This window comes from Gorilla gorilla, chromosome 9 (genome assembly GCF_029281585.2).
Source record: "Gorilla gorilla gorilla isolate KB3781 chromosome 9, NHGRI_mGorGor1-v2.1_pri, whole genome shotgun sequence".
Taxonomy (NCBI): Eukaryota; Metazoa; Chordata; class Mammalia; order Primates; family Hominidae; genus Gorilla; species Gorilla gorilla.
The window spans coordinates 38132826-38156272 of record NC_073233.2 but is presented as its reverse complement, the minus strand read 5'-3'; the positions used below and the strand labels follow the sequence as shown (position 1 = coordinate 38156272).

Sequence of the window (23447 nt, the reverse complement as noted above, 5' to 3'; positions counted from 1 at the left end):
TCTTCAGGGCTTTTCACAAGAACCCTCTGTACACAAAGTAAGTGGCGTGTTTACTCGGGCCTCTCCAGCCAGAGCTGTGCCTCTGCTCCGCTGCGCACCGCGGCTTCCGAAAGGAGAGAAGAAAGGGCCGGGAGAGCGGGGTGGAGGATTTGGACAGGCCCTGGAGGCTTGGGCTGGGGAGGCCTCTGGCCTCGTTTAGTTCTCGGCCCGGCAACCTCCTCTCGGCCTAGGCTTCGCCGCGGCCTCCGCAGCTGGAATGGAGCTGCCAGGACCCAGTGACGCTCCCGCCCCTTTCCTCTTCTTCCAAGGGGCCAGGTGGGCTGGGGTGCGGCCGCCGCTGTGCTCTGTGTCTTGGGGCCCGGGCTGGGATGGGGTGGGGGTGGGCGGGGGCGGGGCGGCAGGCCACGCTGTCCTGGAGTTGGCAAGAAAGGACAGCGCAGAAACTTGCGCCCTCCGAGGGCTGGGAGTCCCGAGTCCAGCTTAGGGGGAGTGGGGGCGCGACCCCCAACCCAGAAACCTTCACTTGACCGCTCAAGTTCGCGGCAGCAGGGCGGGCCGCGCCGAATTTCGGCGTGCGCGGAGCGGGGAGATGCAGGCGAGCGCCAGAGCCCGGGCTCGGGGGCCCTGCGCCGGGGAGAGGAGCCGGGACCCACCGGCGGAGCCGAAAACAAGTGTATTCATATTCAAACAAACGGACCAATTGCACCAGGCGGGGAGAGGGAGCATCCAATCGGCTGGCGCGAGGCCCCGGCGCTGCTTTGCATAAAGCAATATTTTGTGTGAGAGCGAGCGGTGCATTTGCATGTTGCGGAGTGATTAGTGGGTTTGAAAAGCGAACCGTGGCTCGGCCTCATTTCCCGCTCTGGTTCAGGCGCAGGAGGAAGTGTTTTGCTGGAGGATGATGACAGAGGTCAGGCTTCGCTAATGGGCCAGTGAGGAGCGGTGGAGGCGAGGCCGGGCGCCGGCACACACACATTAACACACTTGAGCCATCACCAATCAGCATAGGTGTGCTGGCTGCAGCCACTTCCCTCACCCACACTCTTTATCTCTCACTCTCCAGCCGCTGACAGCCCATTTTATTGTCAATCTCTGTCTCCTTCCCAGGAATCTGAGAATTGCTCTCACACACCAACCCAGCAACATCCGTGGAGAAAACTCTCACCAGCAACTCCTTTAAAACACCGTCATTTCAAACCATTGTGGTCTTCAAGCAACAACAGCAGCACAAAAAACCCCAACCAAACAAAACTCTTGACAGAAGCTGTGACAACCAGAAAGGATGCCTCATAAAGGTGAGTCCGCTTCTTTCTTCTCGCTTTATTTTTATTTCAATATTCAGACAGGTCTCCCCCTTCCTCCCCCCTTCCTTCCTCCCCTCTCGCCGGTCCCCTCCCCCACTGCTACGCCGGGAGAGTTGGGCCGGAGAAGTTTCCACGCAGGAGCCCAAACTTTCTACTTCCAGCGAAAGCCCGCGTCGGAGGGCGACCGCCTGCGAGCGGGAGCGGCGCAGGGCTCGGGGCGGGCCGCCAGCTCAGACCCAGCGCCAGCGCCAGCGCCAGCGCCAGCGCGGGCTGAGCTCGCGGGAAGAAGGGAGACTCCAGGCGCGACAGCAGCCGCAGCTTCTAGCCCCAGCGTCGCCCAATGCTCCCGACCCGCGGGAAAAGACGAAGAGGCTCTGTGGTGCCCAAGGCCCTGGAACGGCCGCAGAGAGCAACCGCTGCCGGCTGCTTTGTCCAGCCCGAGGCCCAGCGAGCGCGCAGAGAGCGGGCGCTCCGAGGACTCGCCGAGGGAGCGCCGAGGGAACCTGCTCGCCGCGTCTCCGCCCGCCCGCCGGCCCTCGGGCTTTGTGCCGCACTGGGCTCCGGCGCAGAAGAGTCAGCCGGCACTCGAGCGCCGAGGGGGGCACCGCGCCCGCCACCAGCCCGAGTGGAGTCAGTCGGCAAGGCAGCCGCACGCTGGAGGTAGAGGGAAGAGAGAGCTAGCGCGAGCCGGGAAGGAAGCCACCAGGCCAAGGCGGTGGAACGCGCGCTCCGAGGGAGCTCAGAGCCGAGCGGGAGGACTGTCAGCTTCCATCCAGCCCCCGGGCTCTTGCCCCCAACTCCACTGGAGCGCTGAGCTCGGAACTTGAAAACTCTCTGCTCCCCAGGCTTCCCCCGACTCTCATCTCCCTTGCCCTGCGGGCGGAGGCTGGGGCTCTTCCCTGTCCTCCGGCCCCCTGCGCTTGGTGGGTATTTTTCCTTGTTTTCCTCTGATCCAGTCGCACCAGGTGTTGGGATTTCAGCAAGTTTTGAGGTGCAGAGGTGGTTTGCTTTTTTGTTTGTTTTACTCCGAATCCCCTTATGTTTTTCTTAGTAAGGCCTTGAGAATAAATCTGTATGAAAGCATTGGCCTTCCCCCTAGTCTGATCACTTCTCCCGGCTAATTAGTCGGAGTAATTTGAGAGCTTTCGATTCTAAGATCCCAGGAGGAAAAGTGTCTTTTCAAAGTTCATAAAGTTGTTGCCTCTTTCCTTGTGCAGATTTTCTCAGTCTCCCTGCGCCATAATAGCCCTGAATTTTAGCAAGTGTAATTGGGGGAAATGGAGTTGAATTTCAAGTGGAAATGCTTTCTTTTTCGAGTGCTAAAACCTGGCTCTTCATTCATGAGCGATTTCTAGAAAGTTTAAAAACAAAGTGAACGTGGTTTCTTTCTTTCTTCCTTTTTATTTTTCTTATACTCTCCCAAGCTCTCTAAGCCATTTTGGACGTTTAACTCGAACTTGGGAAGGTTTTAGAAGCGGCTGGGAGCAGAAAATGAAATGAAAGGCAAAGAGCTTGAAAGCCTGGCGAGTTTACTGAAGAGAAATAATAGTTGTTGCGGTTGACATTACATTTTTTATAGCCAGTGACCTTTGCAAACGTCTGAAGGCAGTTTGATTAGTTGTTATCTTATTTGGCCCTAGAGAGTAAAACTTTGTCATCTTAATTGCTAATTACTCTTTTGGCTGGGGGCGGGAGGACCGAGAGCTCTCCCCTTTACCCCAGTTAAAGAGTTTGGGGATGGAATTTGAGAATTAAGTAATTAAAAAAAGAACAGCATTTGAAAACTGAGGCTTGTGTTGGGGACAGAGAGGTGGGGGCAGTGACCACTCTTTTGTGGTCCAAGGCCGGGGCGACTCCAAAATGTCTGGAGACTCCTTCGTTCAGGATGTGGTTCTATGGCCCCAACGAGGCCGTACAGAGCCTCGGGCTGAGCTGGGGGGCTCAGGCTGCAGTTGGGGGTCTGACCTCTCTGGTGCACAGGACTGCTTCCGGGTGTCGATGTGCCCCACTTCCCGGGTTGCTTCTGCACTTAGTATTCACGTTTACTTAAGTAATTAGATAGCTTCTTAGCGAGCGGGAAGTGGGAATGGAGCAGAACTGGAATTTGAAATACTACCACCTTCCCAGCTGCTTTGAAAACTAATCAACGAGGCCTCTTTGTGCTCAGCTACTGAATTTAAAAAAAAAAATGGTATCAAGAAGTTACAAGCCAGGATGGGAGCATTCTGTTGTGATTGTGCACAGCGTGGGTTACAAAGTGGAGTTCTGGAAGTTTTACCCCTCCTAGGGGAATTCCATTCCCCATCTCCCCACCTAGTACTCCTTTGCCGCTTCAGGGTCCTGCATTTGTTGGGGTGGGGTATTTTGCATTAGAGTTGGAGATTTTGCCTGTCCAGGGCATGGCTATGGGTGCCGGGACTGAGAGACAGGAAGGAAGCATTGGAGAGCCAACCTAGATAAGGGTAACTAGTAACCGTCTGCTGTGGCCAGTATTTACCCAATGCTGAGAAAAAGTCCTCATTTTCGGTTTATTTTTATGGATTTAAGCTGTCTACCAAGTAGTTAAAAAGTAGACCAGGAATGGCCTTGTAGAGTAAAATGTGCTTCTTGAAATTCTTTGCTTGCAGGCAGGCAGATCAATAATCACCATAGGTAAAACAGAAAAAAATAACGCATTTTAAAAAAAACAGAGAGAAATGATGCTGTGACTGTTTTGTTATTTTACCTCTTTTTGGGGGGCAGACCTCTTGAATGGGCTCTTTATTGTAACTCTCTCTTCCCAATTGAGCTCCCCACGGTGCCGTTGTATCTTTTTACAGCCCCTAACAACTCACACCAGTAACACAATTACCTCCAGATATTTACAACAAGAAATTACTTTTCTATTTTCTCCACTCACCCAAAAGACTTTTTTTTTTTTTCTTTGGGAAAGGTAGGGAGGTGTTCGTACGGGAGCAGCCTCGGGGAACCCTGCACTGGGTCAGGGCTTATGAAGCTAGAAGCGTCCCTCTGTTGCCTTTGTGAGTTGGTGGGTTGTTGGTACATTTGGTTGGAAGCTGTGTTGCTGGTTAGGGAGACTCGGTTTTGCTCCTTGGGTTCGAGGAAAGCTGGAGAATAGAAGCCATTGTTTGCCGTCTGTCGGCTTTGTCGACCACGCTCACCCCCTCCTGTTCGTACTTTTTAAAGCAGTGAGGCGAGGTAGACAGGGTGTGTCACAGTACAGTTAAAGGGGTGAAGATCTAAATGCCAAAAGAGAAGTTAATCACAATAAGTGAGGTTTGGGATAAAAAGTTGGGCTTGCCCCCTTCAAAGTCCCAGAAAGCTGCGAGGTAGGTGGAGAGGGGGCCATTGGGAAGTTTTTTTGGTGTAGGGAGAGGAGTAGAAGATAAAGGGTAAGCAGAGTGTTGGGTTCTGGGGGTCTTGTGAAATTCCTTAAGGAAGGAGGGAGTATGGCCCTGCAGCCCTCCCAAACTGCTCCAGCCTATGCTCTCCGGCACCAGGAAGTTCCAAGGTTCCCTTCCCCTGGTCTCCAAACTTCAGGTATTCCTCTCCCCTCACACCCCCTCAACCTCAGCTCTTGGCCTCTACTCCTTACTCCACTGTTCCTCCTGTTTCCCCCTTCCCCTTTTCCTGGTTCTTTATATTTTTTGCAAAGTGGGATCCGAACTTGCTAGATTTTCCAATTCTCCCAAGCCAGACCAGAGCAGCCTCTTTTAAAGGATGGAGACTTCTGTGGCAGACGCCGCTGAAAATGTGGGTGTAATGCTGGGACTTAGAGTTTGATGACAGTTTGACTGAGCCCTAGATGCATGTGTTTTTCCTGAGAGTGAGGCTCAGAGAGCCCATGGACGTATGCTGTTGAACCACAGCTTGATATACCTTTCTCTCCTTCTGTTTTGTCTTAGGGGGAAGACTTTAACTAGGGGCGCGCAGATGTGTGAGGCCTTTTATTGTGAGAGTGGACAGACATCCGAGATTTCAGGCAAGTTCTGTGGTGGCTGCTTTGGGCTCAAAACCCACAAACAGTCAAAACAAACTATTTCAGTATGCTTCTTCACTATAGTTCAGATAGAAAAAAAAAATCAAAATTGGGGCATCGCTTCTACTGATTAAAGGGTTAACTGCTAAAGAATGTAGGGGAAACAGATTGGGGATATTCCAGTACTTTGTTTCAAGCCCCAAAGGGTAGATTTTGTATGCACTGCAGGGCAGAGCTGGGTGACCCTCAGATCGCCCCAAGCGGTTGAGTGGATCAATTCCTAAAGAACGGAGATTCTCCTGTCCTAGCCCCAGGTCCACCTCGGTTGGGAGTTCAGGCCTACCTGATGCAGCTGCCCGGGGATTAACTCCTATTTTCTTGCTAACAGAGCCCCATATTCGAGCCCCGTGGAATCCCGCGGCCCCCAGCCAGAGCCAGCATGCAGAACAGTAAGTGCCTCTGGTCTTTCTGGGACTTCGGGCTCGGGGTGCGCGGACCCGAGGGTCAGGGGAGGACACAGGGGCTCGCGACGCCCGCGCTGGCCCGGCCGCCGACCGACTGAGGCCCGGGGACCTGCGGCGGCTGCTCCCCTCTCCGCGCCCGGCAGCCCGGGAGGGGAGGGCGTTTGCTTGGCTCTTCTCAATACTGGAGAAGCAGGGGCTGGGCCCTTAAGAACAGCCCGCCCGAGTTTTCGAAGCTGCGGTAGAGAAACCCCATCCCCCCCAAATCCTGTAACTCACACCCCCTCCCGCCCCTGCCCGGGCTCTGACCCCGGAGAGAGGGGCTGGGCTGATCAGGGCGGGGCGAAGTCTTCTCCTAGTTGCGCGAGAAGGAGGCCCCTTTGGGCTTAGCCAAGACTGAAAGTCTCCACCAACCCGGCGGGGTTGGGGGCTTCTCTCCCCAAGTCACTCTCAGGGCAGCTCCTCCCCTCCTCACCCCACCTACGGGCCTAGAAGGGATGGGGAGAGGAGCCCCCAGGCCTGCAGCAGGGTAGGGGTGGTAAACTCGCTGTTACAGGGCGCGGGAGAGAGCACGGTTTACTGGGTCTGGTAAGGAGGTGCCCAGGAATTGGAAAATCCCTGCCCTGACAACTGCAATTGCTTGGGTCCTGATAGTCCCAGGCCCAGAGCGCTTTTGATACTTATGGCCCTTGTACCTCCCTGCTATCCTCTGCCCAGACCCCGTGGGGTCCCACCCACCTTCCTGTTCGTGGTGGGTGCTGGTACGCGGCAGGGCTAGTCTAGAGCTCCGACCTGGGAGCCTGGAGGCCCAGCGAAACCAGGCCCGGTTTGAGGTTACGGTTGAGGCACACGGCGTCAGGGCTCAACTGAACTCGAAGTGTGGAAAGGCCCGGGTCTTCTAGCAGCCTGCCCTGGCCGAACCACAAAGGCTTAAGAAGGGTCCCCAGCACCTTATCCATCTGTTCTGGAAACGCCGGTCGCCCCCTGGTGCTTCCGGGGCTGGTAAGCACGTAGCTGAGGAAGGGGCACAAAGGTGGCGAGCTTTGCGGGAGTAGTTGTGCAGAACCTGCCGGACCCCAGGGCTTGGCCGGTAGGCTCGCCTTCGGCGGCTGGGCTCTCCCCTTGGAGCTCAGACTCCCCAGCCGCAGGCTGTCTCTCGGGCGGGCCCCAGCCAGGGCGCGCAGCCCTGAGCGTTTGTCGCTGCGGCCCGGCTGGCAGGCCCCGAGGGGCGCGGGGTCGCGGGCCGGCCCGCAGGGCTTTGTGCCGCTCGTTCCCGGGTGTGCGCGAGGCGCGGAGCATCCAAATTGACACCATATGTTTTCCCATTAGTTGCTTCGCGGTCGAGTTCTAGGCGCATAATCATCGCCAGTGGGCGAGAGCGCCAGCAGTCCCTAGGGAAGGGACACAATGATTGAGGCTTAACCTCTGAAGGGGAATTTGGAGCTGCGCTTTCTCTCTGCCATTTCGATGCTGGGAGTGGCGCTCTGGCCCTGGCGTCTCCTGGGCAAGCACCAGCCGGCGGTAGCTGCGGAGGTGGCTGGCACGTTGTTATTTTTTGAAATGAGTGAGGAGGGAGGTCTAGATTTAGGCGGCCTCACGCGCCCGCCTTGGCATTAGCAGACTGGGAATTGCCGTGGCTATGCTCGAAGTTTGGAAAGTCTCTCTCGGTCTCTTTCTGGGACAGCCTTTCTTTTTCCGGGAAGCTCCCTGTGCCTAGAGGTGGGGCTCTGTAGCTGGAGGGGTAGATGGAACTTGCGAAGCAAAGGAAGGCAATAAAAGGAAGTTAGGAGAAACCGGAAACGTGGGCCAGGCCTTGCTCTGTTGGAGAAGCGGTGTCCCCGCAAAGTCCCTGCTTGCGCTGGTCCCGGCCGGCCGGAGCCCAGATCCCCCAAACGCCTGTCACTTCTCATCGAGTTGAGGCTCCGGCCCCCACCCGCGCCTCGGTGAGGGCCCCCCCTCAGCCCCAAGCCTTCGGCTACCCTGAAAACGCGGCTCCCCTCGAAGGGGAAACAAGTGCAGTTCAATCTCGTCTGAGTGATCTACAAATAAGGACGGAAAGGGTCGTTTTATCACGGTCCCGTTTGTCGTGACGATGCAATTTCCCGGAGCGGAGCACTGTCACAAAGTGACAAGGCTGCCACAAGCGCCCCGACTGATCTTTTCAATTAGCCTTCCATGCATGATCCGGAGCGACTTCCGCCTATTTCCAGAAATTAAGCTCAAACTTGACGTGCAGCTAGTTTTATTTTAAAGACAAATGTCAGAGAGGCTCATCATATTTTCCCCCCTCTTCTATATTTGGAGCTTATTTATTGCTAAGAAGCTCAGGCTCCTGGAGTCAATTTATCAGTAGGCTCCAAGGAGAAGAGAGGAGAGGAGAGGAGAACTGAACAGGGAGCCACGTCTTTTCCTGGGAGGGCTGCTCTCTAAGTCGGGGCTGCAGGTTGGAGATTTTTAAGGAAGTGGAAATTGGCAATTGGCTTTGTGTGTCTGTGGTTTTTGGGGAGGAGGACTACAAAGAGGGGCTAACTCCCTCTCCCTATTCTCTAAGGTTGGACCACAGGGATGAGGCTGTGAGATACAAAGATAAAGGAGGGATGGGGAACACTATGATGTGGTCTTTTTCTTTTCTGTTTTTGATTTTTGCTAATATCTATCCTTGGCTAAGGGGAGGGCGGAGTTCAGCGGCGGAAATAAAGCGAGCAGTGGCTGGTGCGAACCGACTCCCGGCTCTAAGCCTTACTTGCGGTGGCCGGACTTGTCTGTGGCTGAAGCCGAGCCCGGGTTCTGACTCTCACGTCTGCACTGGAGGTGCGGAAACCTGGACTGGGGTTCGCCAGCCACAGACTGGCTGCTCTGGTTGTTCTCTCCTCTTCCTTCTTCTATTCTAACCAAACAAAACCCAACTCGATGCTTGCGCCAGGCCTTGGCCAGTTTGGACGGTGATGGAAACATTTCTGGATTTTAGCGTCTAAGGGAGCACTCAAGGGCTGTAAGGTTTGCTATCACTGTCCCAACACTGCAGAGACCTTGAAGGTTCAGTGTGGGATCTGTAGAACCCATGGTTTGCGGTGACACTCAGAGGGGATCTCTGGGAGATTTATAGAGCCGGTTCTTAGCGCTTTGTGGGTTCAGAGGCTGGCTGCAGTGTTTATGAAGAGGGGCAGTGGGCTGGGGACACTGCTGGGGTTATGGCTGTAGTGAGGTCCATGTGTACTTGTTCCTTGGCATGTGTCTGACTCTGTGTTGCTGCTGCAGTACAGTGGGCAGGGGCACGGTTGCTTGGGACTGGGCTGCCCGATGTCTGGCATGGCTGGTGGTCCTGTTGTCCTTTATTTGATCGATAGCAGGGAACTGATCGCCGAGGCTGGCACAGGTTGGCAGGGGAATGAGGATGCATTGTGGTTGTCTCCTCCTCCTCTCCTTCTTCCTCCTCCCCTTCCTCCTCTCCTTTCTGTTCTTGTTCTCCCTCATCTTCCTCTTCCTTCTTCTCCCTCTTCTTCCTCTTCACTCTGCTCTCCTCTCTTCTTTTCCCCTTTCCTCTCCTCTCCCTTTCCTCAGGTCACAGCGGAGTGAATCAGCTCGGTGGTGTCTTTGTCAACGGGCGGCCACTGCCGGACTCCACCCGGCAGAAGATTGTAGAGCTAGCTCACAGCGGGGCCCGGCCGTGCGACATTTCCCGAATTCTGCAGGTGATCCTCCCGGCGCCGCCCCACTCGCCGCCCCCGCGGCCCTCCACTCTCAACGCCCTCTCTTCATTTCTTACTGTAAACGATGCTAATTATGGACCCCCCCACCCTCACCCACCCCAGTCCCCAGTCCCCCCACCCACTCCCCTGCCTTCCCACTTTCCCCTCTCCTTCCACCATCCTTCCCTATCTCTTTCAACCTGGGTCAGTTACATAAGATAACCCATCTGCTTCAGAAAAATATTGTGTGCGGATTTTTTTTAAAAAGTCTTTCTCTTTTTATTTGGTAAAGACATTCATTGTGGGAACAGTTTATGAACTGTAATAAGCTGAGTTATATAAACCAGCATAATTTCATTCTGCTCTCCCCAGCCCATGCTTACCTCAGCTTTTGAGGTATTTGTTTATTCTTCATGTTTATGAATAATATATATTGATTTTAAAAGGCAAATGCTATTTACTCCTCCCTAACTCATATTCACTCAACTGAGTATTTTTTAAAGAAGAAGAAGTAAAAAAATCAGTTTATTTTTTACCTTTGTTCTTTAAACATAACGCCACTTTAAGCAAGGTCAGCACAAAAATAAATTTATCTACTTCGTTTTGATGCATCTTCAGGCAGTGTTTAAGAAAAGTTTTTTTTTAAAAAAAGCTTTTAAATTCGTTTTTTAGTTCAAATTGTTTGAAAGTATCATCATATTTGTAGTTTTTAGGGCTACAAATGTAATTTTAAGAAAAAAGCTCTCTACAGTAAGTTCTCGTACCATTGAAGGTATATTTTTGTGTTATAGACCCATGCAGATGCAAAAGTCCAAGTGCTGGACAATCAAAACGTAAGCTTGTCATTGTTTAATGCATACTTAAACAATTTTATTTTTGTCTTGAAATTATTAATAATGTGGTTTTCTGTCCACTTCCCCTATGCAGGTGTCCAACGGATGTGTGAGTAAAATTCTGGGCAGGTATTACGAGACTGGCTCCATCAGACCCAGGGCAATCGGTGGTAGTAAACCGAGAGTAGCGACTCCAGAAGTTGTAAGCAAAATAGCCCAGTATAAGCGGGAGTGCCCGTCCATCTTTGCTTGGGAAATCCGAGACAGATTATTGTCCGAGGGGGTCTGTACCAACGATAACATACCAAGTGTAAGTTCATTGAGAACATCTGCCCTCCCTGCCCTAAGCCCAATGCTCTCTCCTCTTTACCTCCTCCCACCCTCTCTCTCCACTGTCTCTTAGTCTGTGTCCTCTCCCTGCTCCACATTTGTCTCCTTTGTACCTGGGGGAACAGAGAGGAATGCCCTGACTTTTCTTTGACTGTCTGGAAAATGGGAGTCAAGTGTGGGGAGTCATTCACTTCATTTGCATGCTGCAAAACAGAGGGCGGAGGCACCAGGGAAAGGCACTTGAATGAAGAAGGAAAATGAGAACCAGATTGTAACTTCGTCCTAATCCACCTGCCAGAACTTTCTTTCAGGTGTCACACATCCATTTCCATCCTAACATTAAACAATATAATGAAAGAAAGCTTTACACCAAGTCGAAATAGTTTTTATTTTCGGGCAGTCTTTTAACAAAGCAAAGCAACCGTGTGAGTTAGGTCACCAGAGACACCAAGCAATGGTGAAGGACCCCCTCCCCCCAATTCTCTATCCAACTAAATTTCCATGCCCAAAGTGATAGCTATCATTTTTTCCACGGTGTATCTGCAAATCCACCCACTGTCCCGGGGTGGCTGGGAGCTTTTTAACGGGTTGAGAGTTGCTTTTTAAGGTTGTGGGTGAGCTGAGATGGGTGACTGTGTCTTCAGGAGACACTACCATTTGGTTTGATTTTGGTTTGATTTGCAGGTGTCATCAATAAACAGAGTTCTTCGCAACCTGGCTAGCGAAAAGCAACAGATGGGCGCAGACGGCATGTATGATAAACTAAGGATGTTGAACGGGCAGACCGGAAGCTGGGGCACCCGCCCTGGTTGGTATCCGGGGACTTCGGTGCCAGGGCAACCTACGCAAGGTAAAACCCAAGCAGCCATCCACGCAGCTCTCCATATGTGCATCCCTTTGCCTGTCCCCTACTCTCCCAACCATTTCCTCTCAGGGCTTCCATGCTTGGGGAATGTCATGGGTGAGACTGCATTTGAAGGCCTGGGACACATCGACCACATTGTATGTAGGTGGTGTTTGTTGAACCATTTTGTTGGCCTGGGAATGTGAGGGTTGTGTATGTCAGGAGCGGTATGAAGGTGGCTGGTGGGTGTGTGTGTGTGTTTGTGGGCAGCACTGTGTGCTTAAGAGCGAGCTGCGTGGTGCACTATTCAAATTTGACGTTAGAATGCAGGGAGAGCCCCCTTGTAGAAGTGTGACAAGTTAACGCACTGACAGACTGCGAGGTAAACATAATTGTATCGTGTTGCTTTTTGCTGTAATTGACAAATTATGTGACTATGAGTAGGGTGCACATGAAAAGGTGAGCAGGGAGATGCAGGGCGAGTCGGGGATGGGGCATTGGAAGTGGTGGTCTCCCAACTAAAACCACCCCACTATCCTTGCCCCTCCCCCGTTCGCCCCCCTGGGCCCCACTTTCTCACTCTCTGTGGGTGGCGACTATGTGGAAGTGGTGAGGTGAAGATACTGTGAGCAGGACGGCGGGATGCCGGGAGCCGCTCTGGTCTGGGAGGAGAGATGGGACCTGAAACACCCCAGGTTCTGTGAGAAGGGCTGGAGGAAGAAGAGCGGGGGATGGGGGGGGGTGCGGCGGAGGGAAGGGTCAGTTGGCTCCCCTCCGCCCTCCTCCACACCCCGAGGTAGCTTGGTCAAGAATAGGAAACAGTTTACTCCGAAGATTAATCGGTATTTGTTGTCCTCGTGACAAGGAGATAATATGCGGGATAATGGGACGTGGCGTCTCACTCCCAGGAGCACAACGGAGCCGGGGGGCTCGGGGCAGGGGGCGGCGCGCGGGACTGCGAGGAGGCTGCCGGCGCGTCCGTGAGCTCTCGGACCGGCTCCGGATGCCCGGCGCCTCCATGGAGTCGGGCGAGGGAAGGGAAAATCGGTAACAGTATGCGAAATATCTGGTACAAAGGATGCTTCTGTCACTCGCAAGAATTTGTTATGGGAACAATCCTGTCGCTCTGTAATTGCTCATTAGAGAACGTTTTGTTTCTCATTAAGGCGACATGAATAAGCGTCTAGTTGAAGGAGACAGCTGTAGAAATGTTCCACAAGAGACCTCTGGACACGATTCGGCACCAATTGCCAATTAGACATGTCAGTTTTAAGAGCAGAAAACAATATAGGACGGACACTGGGAAGATAGGGAGCAAAGCGCTCGCTTCTTGTTTCCCAGCGCGGCCGCTCGGCCGGCGGAGGCCTCCTGACGCGCGGGGCCCGGGCTCCCCTGGGCGACCCCGCCCGCACGGGCCCCGAACCCGCCGCCTCCGCGAGCTCAGAGGGCCCCCAGGCCCGCTCCCGCCTCTGGTGAGACTAGCGATTGACCCCACCGAGTGTAGGCAACCCCATCCCTGCCTGACTTTTGAAACCGTAGGATTCCCACTTGTAGACACTGGACACACCCAAGTGACACCCGAAATTCGCACTCACGAGCGTCCACCCCTCCGCCCCCAGCAATCTAAGGTCCTGGTGATCCCTCCCCTGACAAGAGTCTGGCCCACTTAGTCCGAGAAGTCTTGGGGAGGGACTCAGGGCACGGTGGCCTAGGCCTGGGAGGGCTGAGCCCAGAGCCTCCACTCCGGGCTCTCCCCGGTGCGTGGGCTCCCAGGAGCTCGGGGCGCAGGAGACACCCCCCTCCCGCTTCTTGGAGTTGGGCAGAAGCCGAGGACAGCAGCTTCCACCAGAGGTGGCGCCCGATTCGGGCGGATTTTCGTCGCCGGCTGTCTGAGGGCGGGAAGTGAGAGTCAAATCGGCTAGGGTCCGCCTGTGATGGTTGGGGCCGGAGGTGGAGCTAGTCCAGGGGCTTTTCACTTTAACGCACCTAGTTGCTAGAAAATTCTGGGTCAACTGATAATCACCACCCCCCCCCCTACCCTCAAGTGAGGTTTTTGGGGGGTGATTGTCACCTTAGGCATAGGACCGTCGCCCCTAGTTGCGTGGGGAGGACACGTGGGCCAAACGAAGCACAGAGTTGCCGGCGTGGGGGTAGGGGGCACCGGTGGTGAGCTTCGCTTCACGTTCCCGGGGAATCCTCAGACTTTTTGGTGCTAAGAGGGTCCCCCTCCCTCCCTAGCCCCCTTTCCCAGCCCAGGAAGCCTTTCTTGGGTTTTAAAGAGTCCATTACTCCAAAAGCATAAGGCGGGGGTTAGGTCTCAGAGGGAGACAAATATGGTTTCCATCTGATCAACGCCATGCGGCGGTGAATAAAATCGCGACGACGTGGGCTGACAACAACAAGAGACAACTCTATCCAGCCCCAATTCTCCGGCGATTTGGTGGTTTTAGGGATCACGGAGACACTTTTCCTTATCTCCTCCCCTCACCCCACCCCCACCCCCCATAATACCCAGGCGCTCTATAGGATTTAGTCAGCCTCTCTTTCAACAGATGCTACAATGTTTTGATCCGCGCTCCAGAGCTGAAAAGGTGCCGCAACCGGGTTGCTATCTTTTCTTGCTTGTTTTCCGCCTCACTGATTAAGACACTAAGAAACTAAGGAATGACTTTATTTCCCAGCAACTCTCTCTCTCTCTCTCTCTCTCTCTCTCTCTCTCTCACCTCCTTCCAGGAAACAAATCCTATTCCCATCGTCAGATGGTCCTGGGGCTGGGATAATGGGAGGCGCTTTCACTCGCTTTCTCACGGATTAGGCTGGAAGGTGAACGGCACCCACTGAAGGCCCCTGCTTTGCGCGGCTCCGAGGGGGCGCCTTTTGAAGAGGATATCTTAATTGTCCACCACTTAGGTTTATCGTGGGGGTGGGGGAGTCGAGATCCAACTTCTAGTTTTATTTTGTTAAAAGCTTTAAGAGTGGAAGGCAAATCCACTAAAGTGGGGGGAAATGCACCCATTTTAAGTAAGAGCAGCCGCTAGGTCACCGCCTGGCTGCAAACAGTTGCCACTTCTAAAGTAACGAACTGTCTCCGTGCCGCTCTCCCCGTGGGGTAGAGAAGGGATCCTGCAGCGACAGGTTTCTTTTTGCTGTGGAATTCCAATCCCCGCTTCCTATCTTTTTTTTTTTTTTCCAGATTTAAAATTGAGCTCTACTGTCCCTGCTGACTTTTCTCTCTTAAGTGTCAGTTCTGGAGGCAGCACAGGGCCTGGCGGCGATCGCGTGCTGCCTGTGTAAACCCGTGTGTATGTTTGTGTGAGACAGAACATGGATAAGAATGTGAATCTCCATGTTTTAAAATTAAGAAAATGTCAAAGAGGCAAATGAGAGCAGAGCATGCTATCGGCGGGGGTCTTCGGAGGCAGACTCGGGCAACTTTGTTTAATTGGCGAGATCGAATGTGCCAGAAAGGGACCGAGATGGGGCCCCTAGGAAGGCATGGGCATGAGTGGCCATGGGGAGATGGGCATTGTGTTCTCCTCAGTGCCCCCCACCCCGTACCAGATGTGCACAGATTTTTGTCTGTTTTCCAAAAGCAATAACCCTCCGGCCTTTCTAGTTGGCCAAAAGGAGCTATTTCCAGTCTTCCTTCTTCACCAAACCCGAAAATAAAGCGAGGGGTGGGGGTGGTCGCTTCATTTCTTCCCTTGAAAAACGCTTTGAAAAGTCCCCGGAAACTTGGGGCAGTAAATTAGCACAGACGCTTGTGCCCGCACACGTGAGCGGAGCGCGTCTCCGTCAGCTAAGTAGCCCTCCTCGACCCCCACCTTTCTGATGGAGTGCAAAGACCCAGAGTCCAGCTGAGGCTCAGTTACTAATATTCTCTGTCCCTCATCCTCCTTTTCCTCTCTCTCCCACTCTTGTTCGGCCCTCGTGTCTCTTTTTCCTCTCAGCATTCTTTTCTGTCCTTTTTAAAAAATACCTTTCTGGCCTCTGTGTTTTTTTGAGCCCTCTTTTTCCCTCCATCGCCCTCTGTCCTTCCCCTAACCCAGGCCCCCCAATCCTTCCCCCTTGCTTCCACCCCCACCGCTGGTTTCCATCCTGCCTCCCCTCCATCTCCTCTATGTAGGAACCCAGCCCTGGTCCCCGTCCACTCTCCCTGCCTCCCCCCATGCTGGGCCCTGGCCCCCCATCCACCCTCCATCCCCCCAGCCAAGCGCCCTAAATAGCACGGAGGCGCCCGCTCTTCGGACAGTGATTAATGATAGCAGAGCAGAGGGGTTAACACACTTCACTGAAAAGTCTGTTGACTGGGCTTCTTGTAACACAATGTGGCCCGCTGCACGCCTCAAGAGAATCCTTTTGTTGTCCGCGCTCATTGTAGCCTCAAAATTCTGCCCACGAAAGTTTGCCAACGCTCCTGCCCCAGGAGTTTAATAGTTTCCCTTACTCGCGGGGCATTGTGCAGCGCTGAAAAGCAGCCCCTCGCTATTCAAGTGTTGGTGGTCATCTCAATAGATCTCCAAGGGCCCATATGGTGGCCAGTGCCGATGAATCCGCCTGTTTAAATGGGGGAGAAAGTTGGGGTTTTAAAACATTTCAAAGTTCCTGAAAAGATCCCACTAGATCCTGTCACAATTCCCTGAACTCTTTGAAGGCGCAGCCTATTGTCTCCTGGTTATAAATAATATTCCTGGCCAAGTCGATTCCCACCAAGGCGCTCCTAGGGGCCCCTCCACCCCGCCTCTGGCCAAGTTTTGAGGATAGGGAGGTGGGTAGCCCATGTTGGTATCCCTTGGGGGTCATTTCAGGACCCCAGACCCAGGACCCAGCCTGTAGTGGCCCTGGAGGCCCAGTCAGAGTTTAGGCAATCCTGCTTCCCTTCACTGTGGCCTTACAGGCAAGGTGCAAGCCGGGAGCCAGCTAGCCCAAGTGCACATCTTGCCCTCCAGGCAGCAAGGGAAAACCATAAAACTTTCCCGCTGTATAATGATAGAAATTACATTAAAAGTGGTGGAAATGCCCTAATTAAAAATGTACCACTTAAATGATATGCCAAAGATTCAGCTGCAGCATAGAATATTTAGCTAGTTAGTGAACTCTCTACTATTTCTTTTTTAAAATTACACGTTAAAAATTTAAAAGAAATCTTACTTTTCTCTGGTGCAACACATTACAAAGAATGGACAGTCCTTTTATCTAAATATAAAATTCCATTTTCAGCAATTATAGCCTGTTCTTGGTGATGATATAATTACAGCTGTGCTCGTAATAGGTGTCAAGGCGAAGCGCACTCATACAATAGTTGAATAAAACTGCAGAACAATGCGAGCACTTCTAAATTCACAACCTTTAAAATGAAATTGACTGTGCAGAATTCAAATAAAAACTAGATAAATATTTTTTTAAAAAGATTACAAGCTTGGTTTGGTTTCTTAATAGCATTTTCTACAAACCTATCAACATCTAATTGATTAGATAGGAATTACTGATTATAGATCAACTGAAATCTTGAACATCACTCTTCTATTTTCCCAACACAGCCATAGGTAAAGAGATTCTGTAGGGAGTGGAGTGAGGCATTTGGGGAATTGGGGTTACTTATAAAAGATCATTTTAATTGGAAACTTCATTGCTTATTTTTTCATTCAAGAAATGCCACTTAGTGTGTGTATTATAAAGTCTCATCTTGATAAAAACAAAGAAAATGGTGGTCAGGTAACTAACGTCACAAATGTATTTTTTTAAAAGAAGGCTGACAGTTACCTTGGGAATGTTTTGGTGAGGCTGTCGGGATATAATGCTCTTGGAGTTTAAGACTACACCAGGCCCCTTTTGGAGGCTCCAAGTTAATCCAAATTTCTCTTACCATCCTATTCTTTTTGTTCCAGATGGCTGCCAGCAACAGGAAGGAGGGGGAGAGAATACCAACTCCATCAGTTCCAACGGAGAAGATTCAGATGAGGCTCAAATGCGACTTCAGCTGAAGCGGAAGCTGCAAAGAAATAGAACATCCTTTACCCAAGAGCAAATTGAGGCCCTGGAGAAAGGTGATAGAGTTTTTCAAAGTAGAGAAGCAGTAAATCAAAGTAAATGCCACATCTTCAGTACAAAGAGCTAAATTTAGCCAGGGCCCTTTGCATAGAAGAATGAAAAGATTTCCTTTTTTCTGTCTTTTTATTTCTCTGGGCATCTTTTCAGTGTGTGTGTGTGTGTGTGTGTGTGTGGTGTGTGTGTGTGTGTTTCTTCTTTTCATCTACCAGTAATTCAAAGACTAAATGTCTGACTTATAAGGAAAAATGATGATTTGGCTATTTCAGGCCACAGAAAGGTCACTGAATGCCATTCCAAAGAAAATTTAACTTGGTTCTGGTGGGAAAGTTCTTCCAAGTACAGTCAATACTAGAAGCATTTTAAAGGGAATTGGTTGGAGGTAATGGGAGTGGGGAGGTGGGAACCAGTTTGATCCACAGTTTGGTCAACATATTTTGTGTAGTTCTGGCACAATATGGAAAATCAACTTACTCTTTCAGAGTTTGAGAGAACCCATTATCCAGATGTGTTTGCCCGAGAAAGACTAGCAGCCAAAATAGATCTACCTGAAGCAAGAATACAGGTACCGAGAGACTGTGCAGTTTCACACTTTGTGATTCATACCATTTGTCTTTCCTAGAGACAGAGGTGCTTGTACAGAGTACTATTTATTTATAGGACTAATAACAGGTTCAGTCTGCTAAATGCTCTGCTGCCATGGGCGTGGGGAGGGCAGCAGTGGAGGTGCCAAGGTGGGGCTGGGCTCGACGTAGACACAGTGCTAACCTGTCCCACCTGATTTCCAGGTATGGTTTTCTAATCGAAGGGCCAAATGGAGAAGAGAAGAAAAACTGAGGAATCAGAGAAGACAGGCCAGCAACACACCTAGTCATATTCCTATCAGCAGTAGTTTCAGCACCAGTGTCTACCAACCAATTCCACAACCCACCACACCTGGTAATTTGAAATACTAATACTACGAATCAATGTCTTTCAACCTGTTTGCTCCGGGCTCTGACTCTCACCCTGACTACTGTCCTTTCTCTTGCCCTCAGTTTCCTCCTTCACATCTGGCTCCATGTTGGGCCGAACAGACACAGCCCTCACAAACACCTACAGCGCTCTGCCGCCTATGCCCAGCTTCACCATGGCAAATAACCTGCCTATGCAAGTAAGTGCGGCTGGTGGTGGCCTGCCTAATCCAGGCCCCAGAGAAGTGAGGAGTGGCTCAGGGCCTGCGGACCTCATCGGCTGTGTCTGCACCCTTGAGAGCTTTTTGCACTACAGTGATTGGCTTGACCAGTCAAGTCGGAGACAGTCAATCCCATCACTTTTAAGTGATTGACTCATTAATTCATGCCCTAAAAAAATTAGTAATAAAAATCTGTCCAGTTTTGTCAGGTTGATCTGCCTTTTATTATACTGTTACCTCGATAACATTGGGTGGTGGTGGAGCATGTTTTGGGTACCAGGGAGCCTTGCACCAGAAAGTGGAAATAATGCTGGCACATCATCACATAGCAGATTAGTAATTTAAAATTTGGGTTTATATTAATGTGTTTGTATGCTAAATATAGAATCTGTGCATGCATTTGGGGCATTACTTTGGGTATATGTGATAAACTAGTGAGAAAGAAAAAAGGATCAGAAATGGGATTCATATTTACATGGTGAGATATACATAATATAATGAGAATGCTAGTTTTCTGTCTGTATCTACAATAAGAAAAGGCATAGCAGGTATTTGCTGGAAATTTAGTGTGTCTTTGCTGTGAATGGTGTGACGAGTTTGTGGCCCTCCTAGCTGCCTGGGAAGCTTGATGCTATTCACTTGGTATGACAGCCTGCCTCTCCTCTTAGTTCTGTCCCAAATATCTATTAGCCCCTACATTTAGAGGTCCTGCACTAGGCTCACCCTTTATGATGTAAGTTGGATAAGGCAGATGGTTTGTACTAGACCTTTGTTGCTGGATGGATTCTTGACAGGAAAAATGTCCATCTTCTGGTAGGCCTTTCCCAGTGGTTTTCCTAGAACTCCTGTTTGTGCAACAATTAGAGATATTAGATGGTACAATATTGGCCAGCATGAGCCTCTGCTGGAAACAGTTCTGGGGCTACACTGATTGTTTATTCTCCATTGAACATTTTTTGCTGGATTTCAAATCCAAATAACAGCAAAATAAATGTTTCACAGTCTTCAGACTAATATAGGAGCAGCTAGATAAGCAACTTCAGAGGAATTATTCACATGTTTATTTTTATTGCATCTGGATATTGTTGGCCATAGTGCAATTGATGTAAATTAAGGGATTAACAGCCCATTAGTTGGTGTTGCTATAACTGCGTTGGAATTTTCCAGAAGTCAGGTTGCCTAGAGGAACTCATTGCAGGAATTAGAAACAAATGCAAGCTGAAATTCTGGCAGGGCCCTCAAGGCCTGTTTGCCTCTTTGAACTTGATGTTAGCATTCATCATCTGACTTTAATAAGGCCACAGAGTGTCTTGTTCAGTTTCATGTATTATAACAACATCCAGGTTTCTGTGAAGATAGCAAAATGTGTATGTGAGAAAATAATAAGACGAACAAGTAGATGCTGCAATTATATTAGGGCTGTTTCCACATACAGACCAGTGTGGGGAATCTATTTCAAACACTGACTTTTAAAAATTACATAATTTGTATAATTCAAAAAGTACATGCATTCATTAAGCATAAAGAAAATCAAAATGATCAATAACTTTACTCTTCAGAGAAAACTACTCTTTGAATTTTGGAGTGGGTGAGCCCGATTGTCTATCCATTTATTCATTCTCTTGACCAAAATCATCATTTTAAAAATGGTGGGTGTCTTCCTCTGGACCTTCTCTGATATGCTTCCCTCTCTGAGCATATGGATTTTGGAAATTAAACATTTCTCCAGTTTGCAGAGAAGAGAAATGATAGTATACTGTACTATCATCTGACCTGCTTGTTCCCGACACACTTCTTTTAATTCATCCCAAGTTTGCTGCCATGGCATAGTACCATGAGAGCTCATGAGGCGTTTTGTTAGGAGAAAGGTTTACCTCCTCAGTGCTGCCATTCCGAACAGTTCGAGGGTGAAAACAGTTTTCTAGTTATAAGTCAGTCTGGGATTTTGGGTCTGTTAGGAAGTCATGGTTAATTCTCAGGATGGAGGTGGGTTACATATACTAACTCAGTCTGGGGTTTGGGTCTATTAGGAAGTCGTGGTTAATTCTCAGGATGGAGGTGGTTATATTTACTAACACTTCTGATCACTTTAACTTGGGGTCATTACAGATCTGCTTCTTCAAAGAATCTTTAATCCCATCAGTGAAAGGTTCCCAAAGTCCCTGAACCATACTTTACTGAGAGCTCCTCCCACTGCTCTCTGTCCCAAAGCTTGAGATATGGGCTCTGGGGGTCATAGGGTTCCCAAATAAATCCAGATTTGCAGGGAGAGGGGATGTGTTTTGATGAAGGTCCTCATGCTATAGGTTCTTCAAAGATGCTAGCAGAGGTTAGAGACAAAAATCCTATTAATTTATGGATAGTGGCAACCATCTAGCTGGACAGTTGTCAGAACCTAAAGTGCTTTAGAGGCTTGATACATAGGCAGCTTTCTTCTAGCTGTGGCCAGTGGAAGGACTAGCTCGAGGCCCAATCTTAGATTTATCATATGGAATTCCAGTACTTCAAGTGAAGGCATCTTTAATGATCAGACTTGTTGGCAGAGTTCCTCGGGAGGAGGGAGCCTGGGGCTGTGGCTGTGTGATGTGTTCCTCAGTAACCACAGGTTTGCCTCTCTCCTCACAGCCCCCAGTCCCCAGCCAGACCTCCTCATACTCCTGCATGCTGCCCACCAGCCCTTCGGTGAATGGGCGGAGTTATGATACCTACACCCCCCCACATATGCAGACACACATGAACAGTCAGCCAATGGGCACCTCGGGCACCACTTCAACAGGTGAGCCACTGCTTTCTGCAGGCTGCACAGAGGCGATCTCTCTTCACTAGAAGTTTACCCAAACAGAATCTCCTGGTCTTGTGGGAGGGCGTGTTTAACTCTTTGCTGTCCTTGTCCCTGGGGGATGGTGATTGAAAAGCGAAATTCAGTTAAGCTAATTAGTAACTTTACACCATATAGACAAAAACTAAAATTGTTTTTCCTGAATTTGGTCACAAAAGTTGTGTATGAAGACAAGGCCTGAGACTGCAAGTTTTCTGAGGACAGATTATTAGACGAAGCTCAGTAGGGGGCCCACTGAGCTGTAGGTGCGTGCTTGTTGAAATGCTTCTTGCCCTCATAGCTCCTCTAGACCTTTGGCTGGAAATAAAAAGTGACACATTGGTTTTCCAGAGACAGCTTTATTGTAAAAGTTCCAAACATGCAAACAAACAGAGGATTTTTTTTTCTTTTCCTTTGGATTGGGGTGGGGGGTACTTGGGATCCAATAGGTATATATAAACATATTGTCTAGTTTCTGAAGGTGCTACTTTTATTTGTAACAATTGAAGTTTTTTTAATAGAGTAAAAAATGTTAGAAAGTATTAGTTTTTTTTTTTTTTGTAAACCTATAAATTTGTATTCCATGTCTGTTTCTCAAAGGGAATATCTACATGGCTATTTCTTTCATCCACTTCTAGGACTCATTTCCCCTGGTGTGTCAGTTCCAGTTCAAGTTCCCGGAAGTGAACCTGATATGTCTCAATACTGGCCAAGATTACAGTAAAAAAAAAAAAAAAAAAAAAGGAAAGGAAATATTGTGTTAGTTCAGTCAGTGACTATGGGGACACAACAGTTGAGCTTTCAGGAAAGAAAGAAAAATGGCTGTTAGAGCCGCTTCAGTTCTACAATTGTGTCCTGTATTGTACCACTGGGGAAGGAATGGACTTGAAACAAGGACCTTTGTATACAGAAGGCACGATATCAGTTGGAACGAATCTTCATTTTGGTATCCAAACTTTTATTCATTTTGGTGTATTATTTGTAAATGGGCATTTGTATGTTATAATGAAAAAAAGAACAATGTAGACTGGATGGATGTTTGATCTGTGTTGGTCATGAAGTTGTTTTTTTTTTTTTAAAAAAGAAAACCATGATCAACAAGCTTTGCCACGAATTTAAGAGTTTTATCAAGATATATTGAATACTTCTACCCATCTGTTCATAGTTTATGGACTGATGTTCCAAGTTTGTATCATTCCTTTGCATATAATTAAACCTGGAACAACATGCACTAGATTTATGTCAGAAATATCTGTTGGTTTTCCAAAGGTTGTTAACAGATGAAGTTTATGTGCAAAAAAGGGTAAGATATACATTCAAGGAAGAAAAAAAGTTGGTAGCTAAAAGGTAGAGTGTGTCTTCGATATAATCCAATTTGTTTTATGTCAAAATGTAAGTATTTGTCTTCCCTAGAAATCCTCAGAATGATTTCTATAATAAAGTTAATTTCATTTATATTTGACAAGAATATAGATGTTTTATACACATTTTCATGCAATCACACGTTTCTTTTTTGGCCAGCAAAAGTTAATTGTTCTTAGATATAGTTGTATTACTGTTCACGGTCCAATCATTTTGTGCATCTAGAGTTCATTCCTAATCAATTAAAAGTGCTTGCAAGAGTTTTAAACTTAAGTGTTTTGAAGTTGTTCACAACTACATATCAAAATTAACCATTGTTGATTGTAAAAAACCATGCCAAAGCCTTTGTATTTCCTTTATTATACAGTTTTCTTTTTAACCTTATAGTGTGGTGTTACAAATTTTATTTCCATGTTAGATCAACATTCTAAACCAATGGTTACTTTCATACACACTCTGTTTTACATCCTGATGATCCTTAAAAAATAATCCTTATAGATACCATAAATCAAAAACGTGTTAGAAAAAAATTCCACTTACAGCTGGGTGTAGATCTGTGCCCATTTATACCCACAACATATATACAAAATGGTAACATTTCCCAG

At 49.2% G+C, this 23447-nt stretch overlaps 1 protein-coding gene across 12 annotated transcripts in view; it reads left to right on the top strand.

Moving 5' to 3' along the window:
- PAX6 (paired box 6) overlaps positions 1-23110 on the top strand; it is a 28919-nt gene extending 5809 nt beyond the window's left edge. Inside the window, exons 1-14 of one of the 12 annotated variants that reach the window (XM_063711057.1) lie at positions 19-37; positions 1108-1295; positions 5210-5286; positions 5672-5732; positions 9306-9436; positions 10225-10266; positions 10361-10576; positions 11281-11446; positions 17329-17487; positions 17971-18053; positions 18277-18427; positions 18526-18641; positions 21288-21438; positions 22119-23110. In XM_063711057.1, the coding sequence (XP_063567127.1) occupies positions 5723-5732; positions 9306-9436; positions 10225-10266; positions 10361-10576; positions 11281-11446; positions 17329-17487; positions 17971-18053; positions 18277-18427; positions 18526-18641; positions 21288-21438; positions 22119-22204 (1311 nt within the window). In that variant the 5' untranslated portion in view covers positions 19-37; positions 1108-1295; positions 5210-5286; positions 5672-5722 and the 3' untranslated portion in view covers positions 22205-23110. The other 11 variants (XM_019036874.4, XM_019036873.4, XM_031015752.3 and 8 more) reach the window with 11 other exon arrangements.
- The last annotated feature ends 337 nt before the right edge of the window (positions 23111-23447 follow it).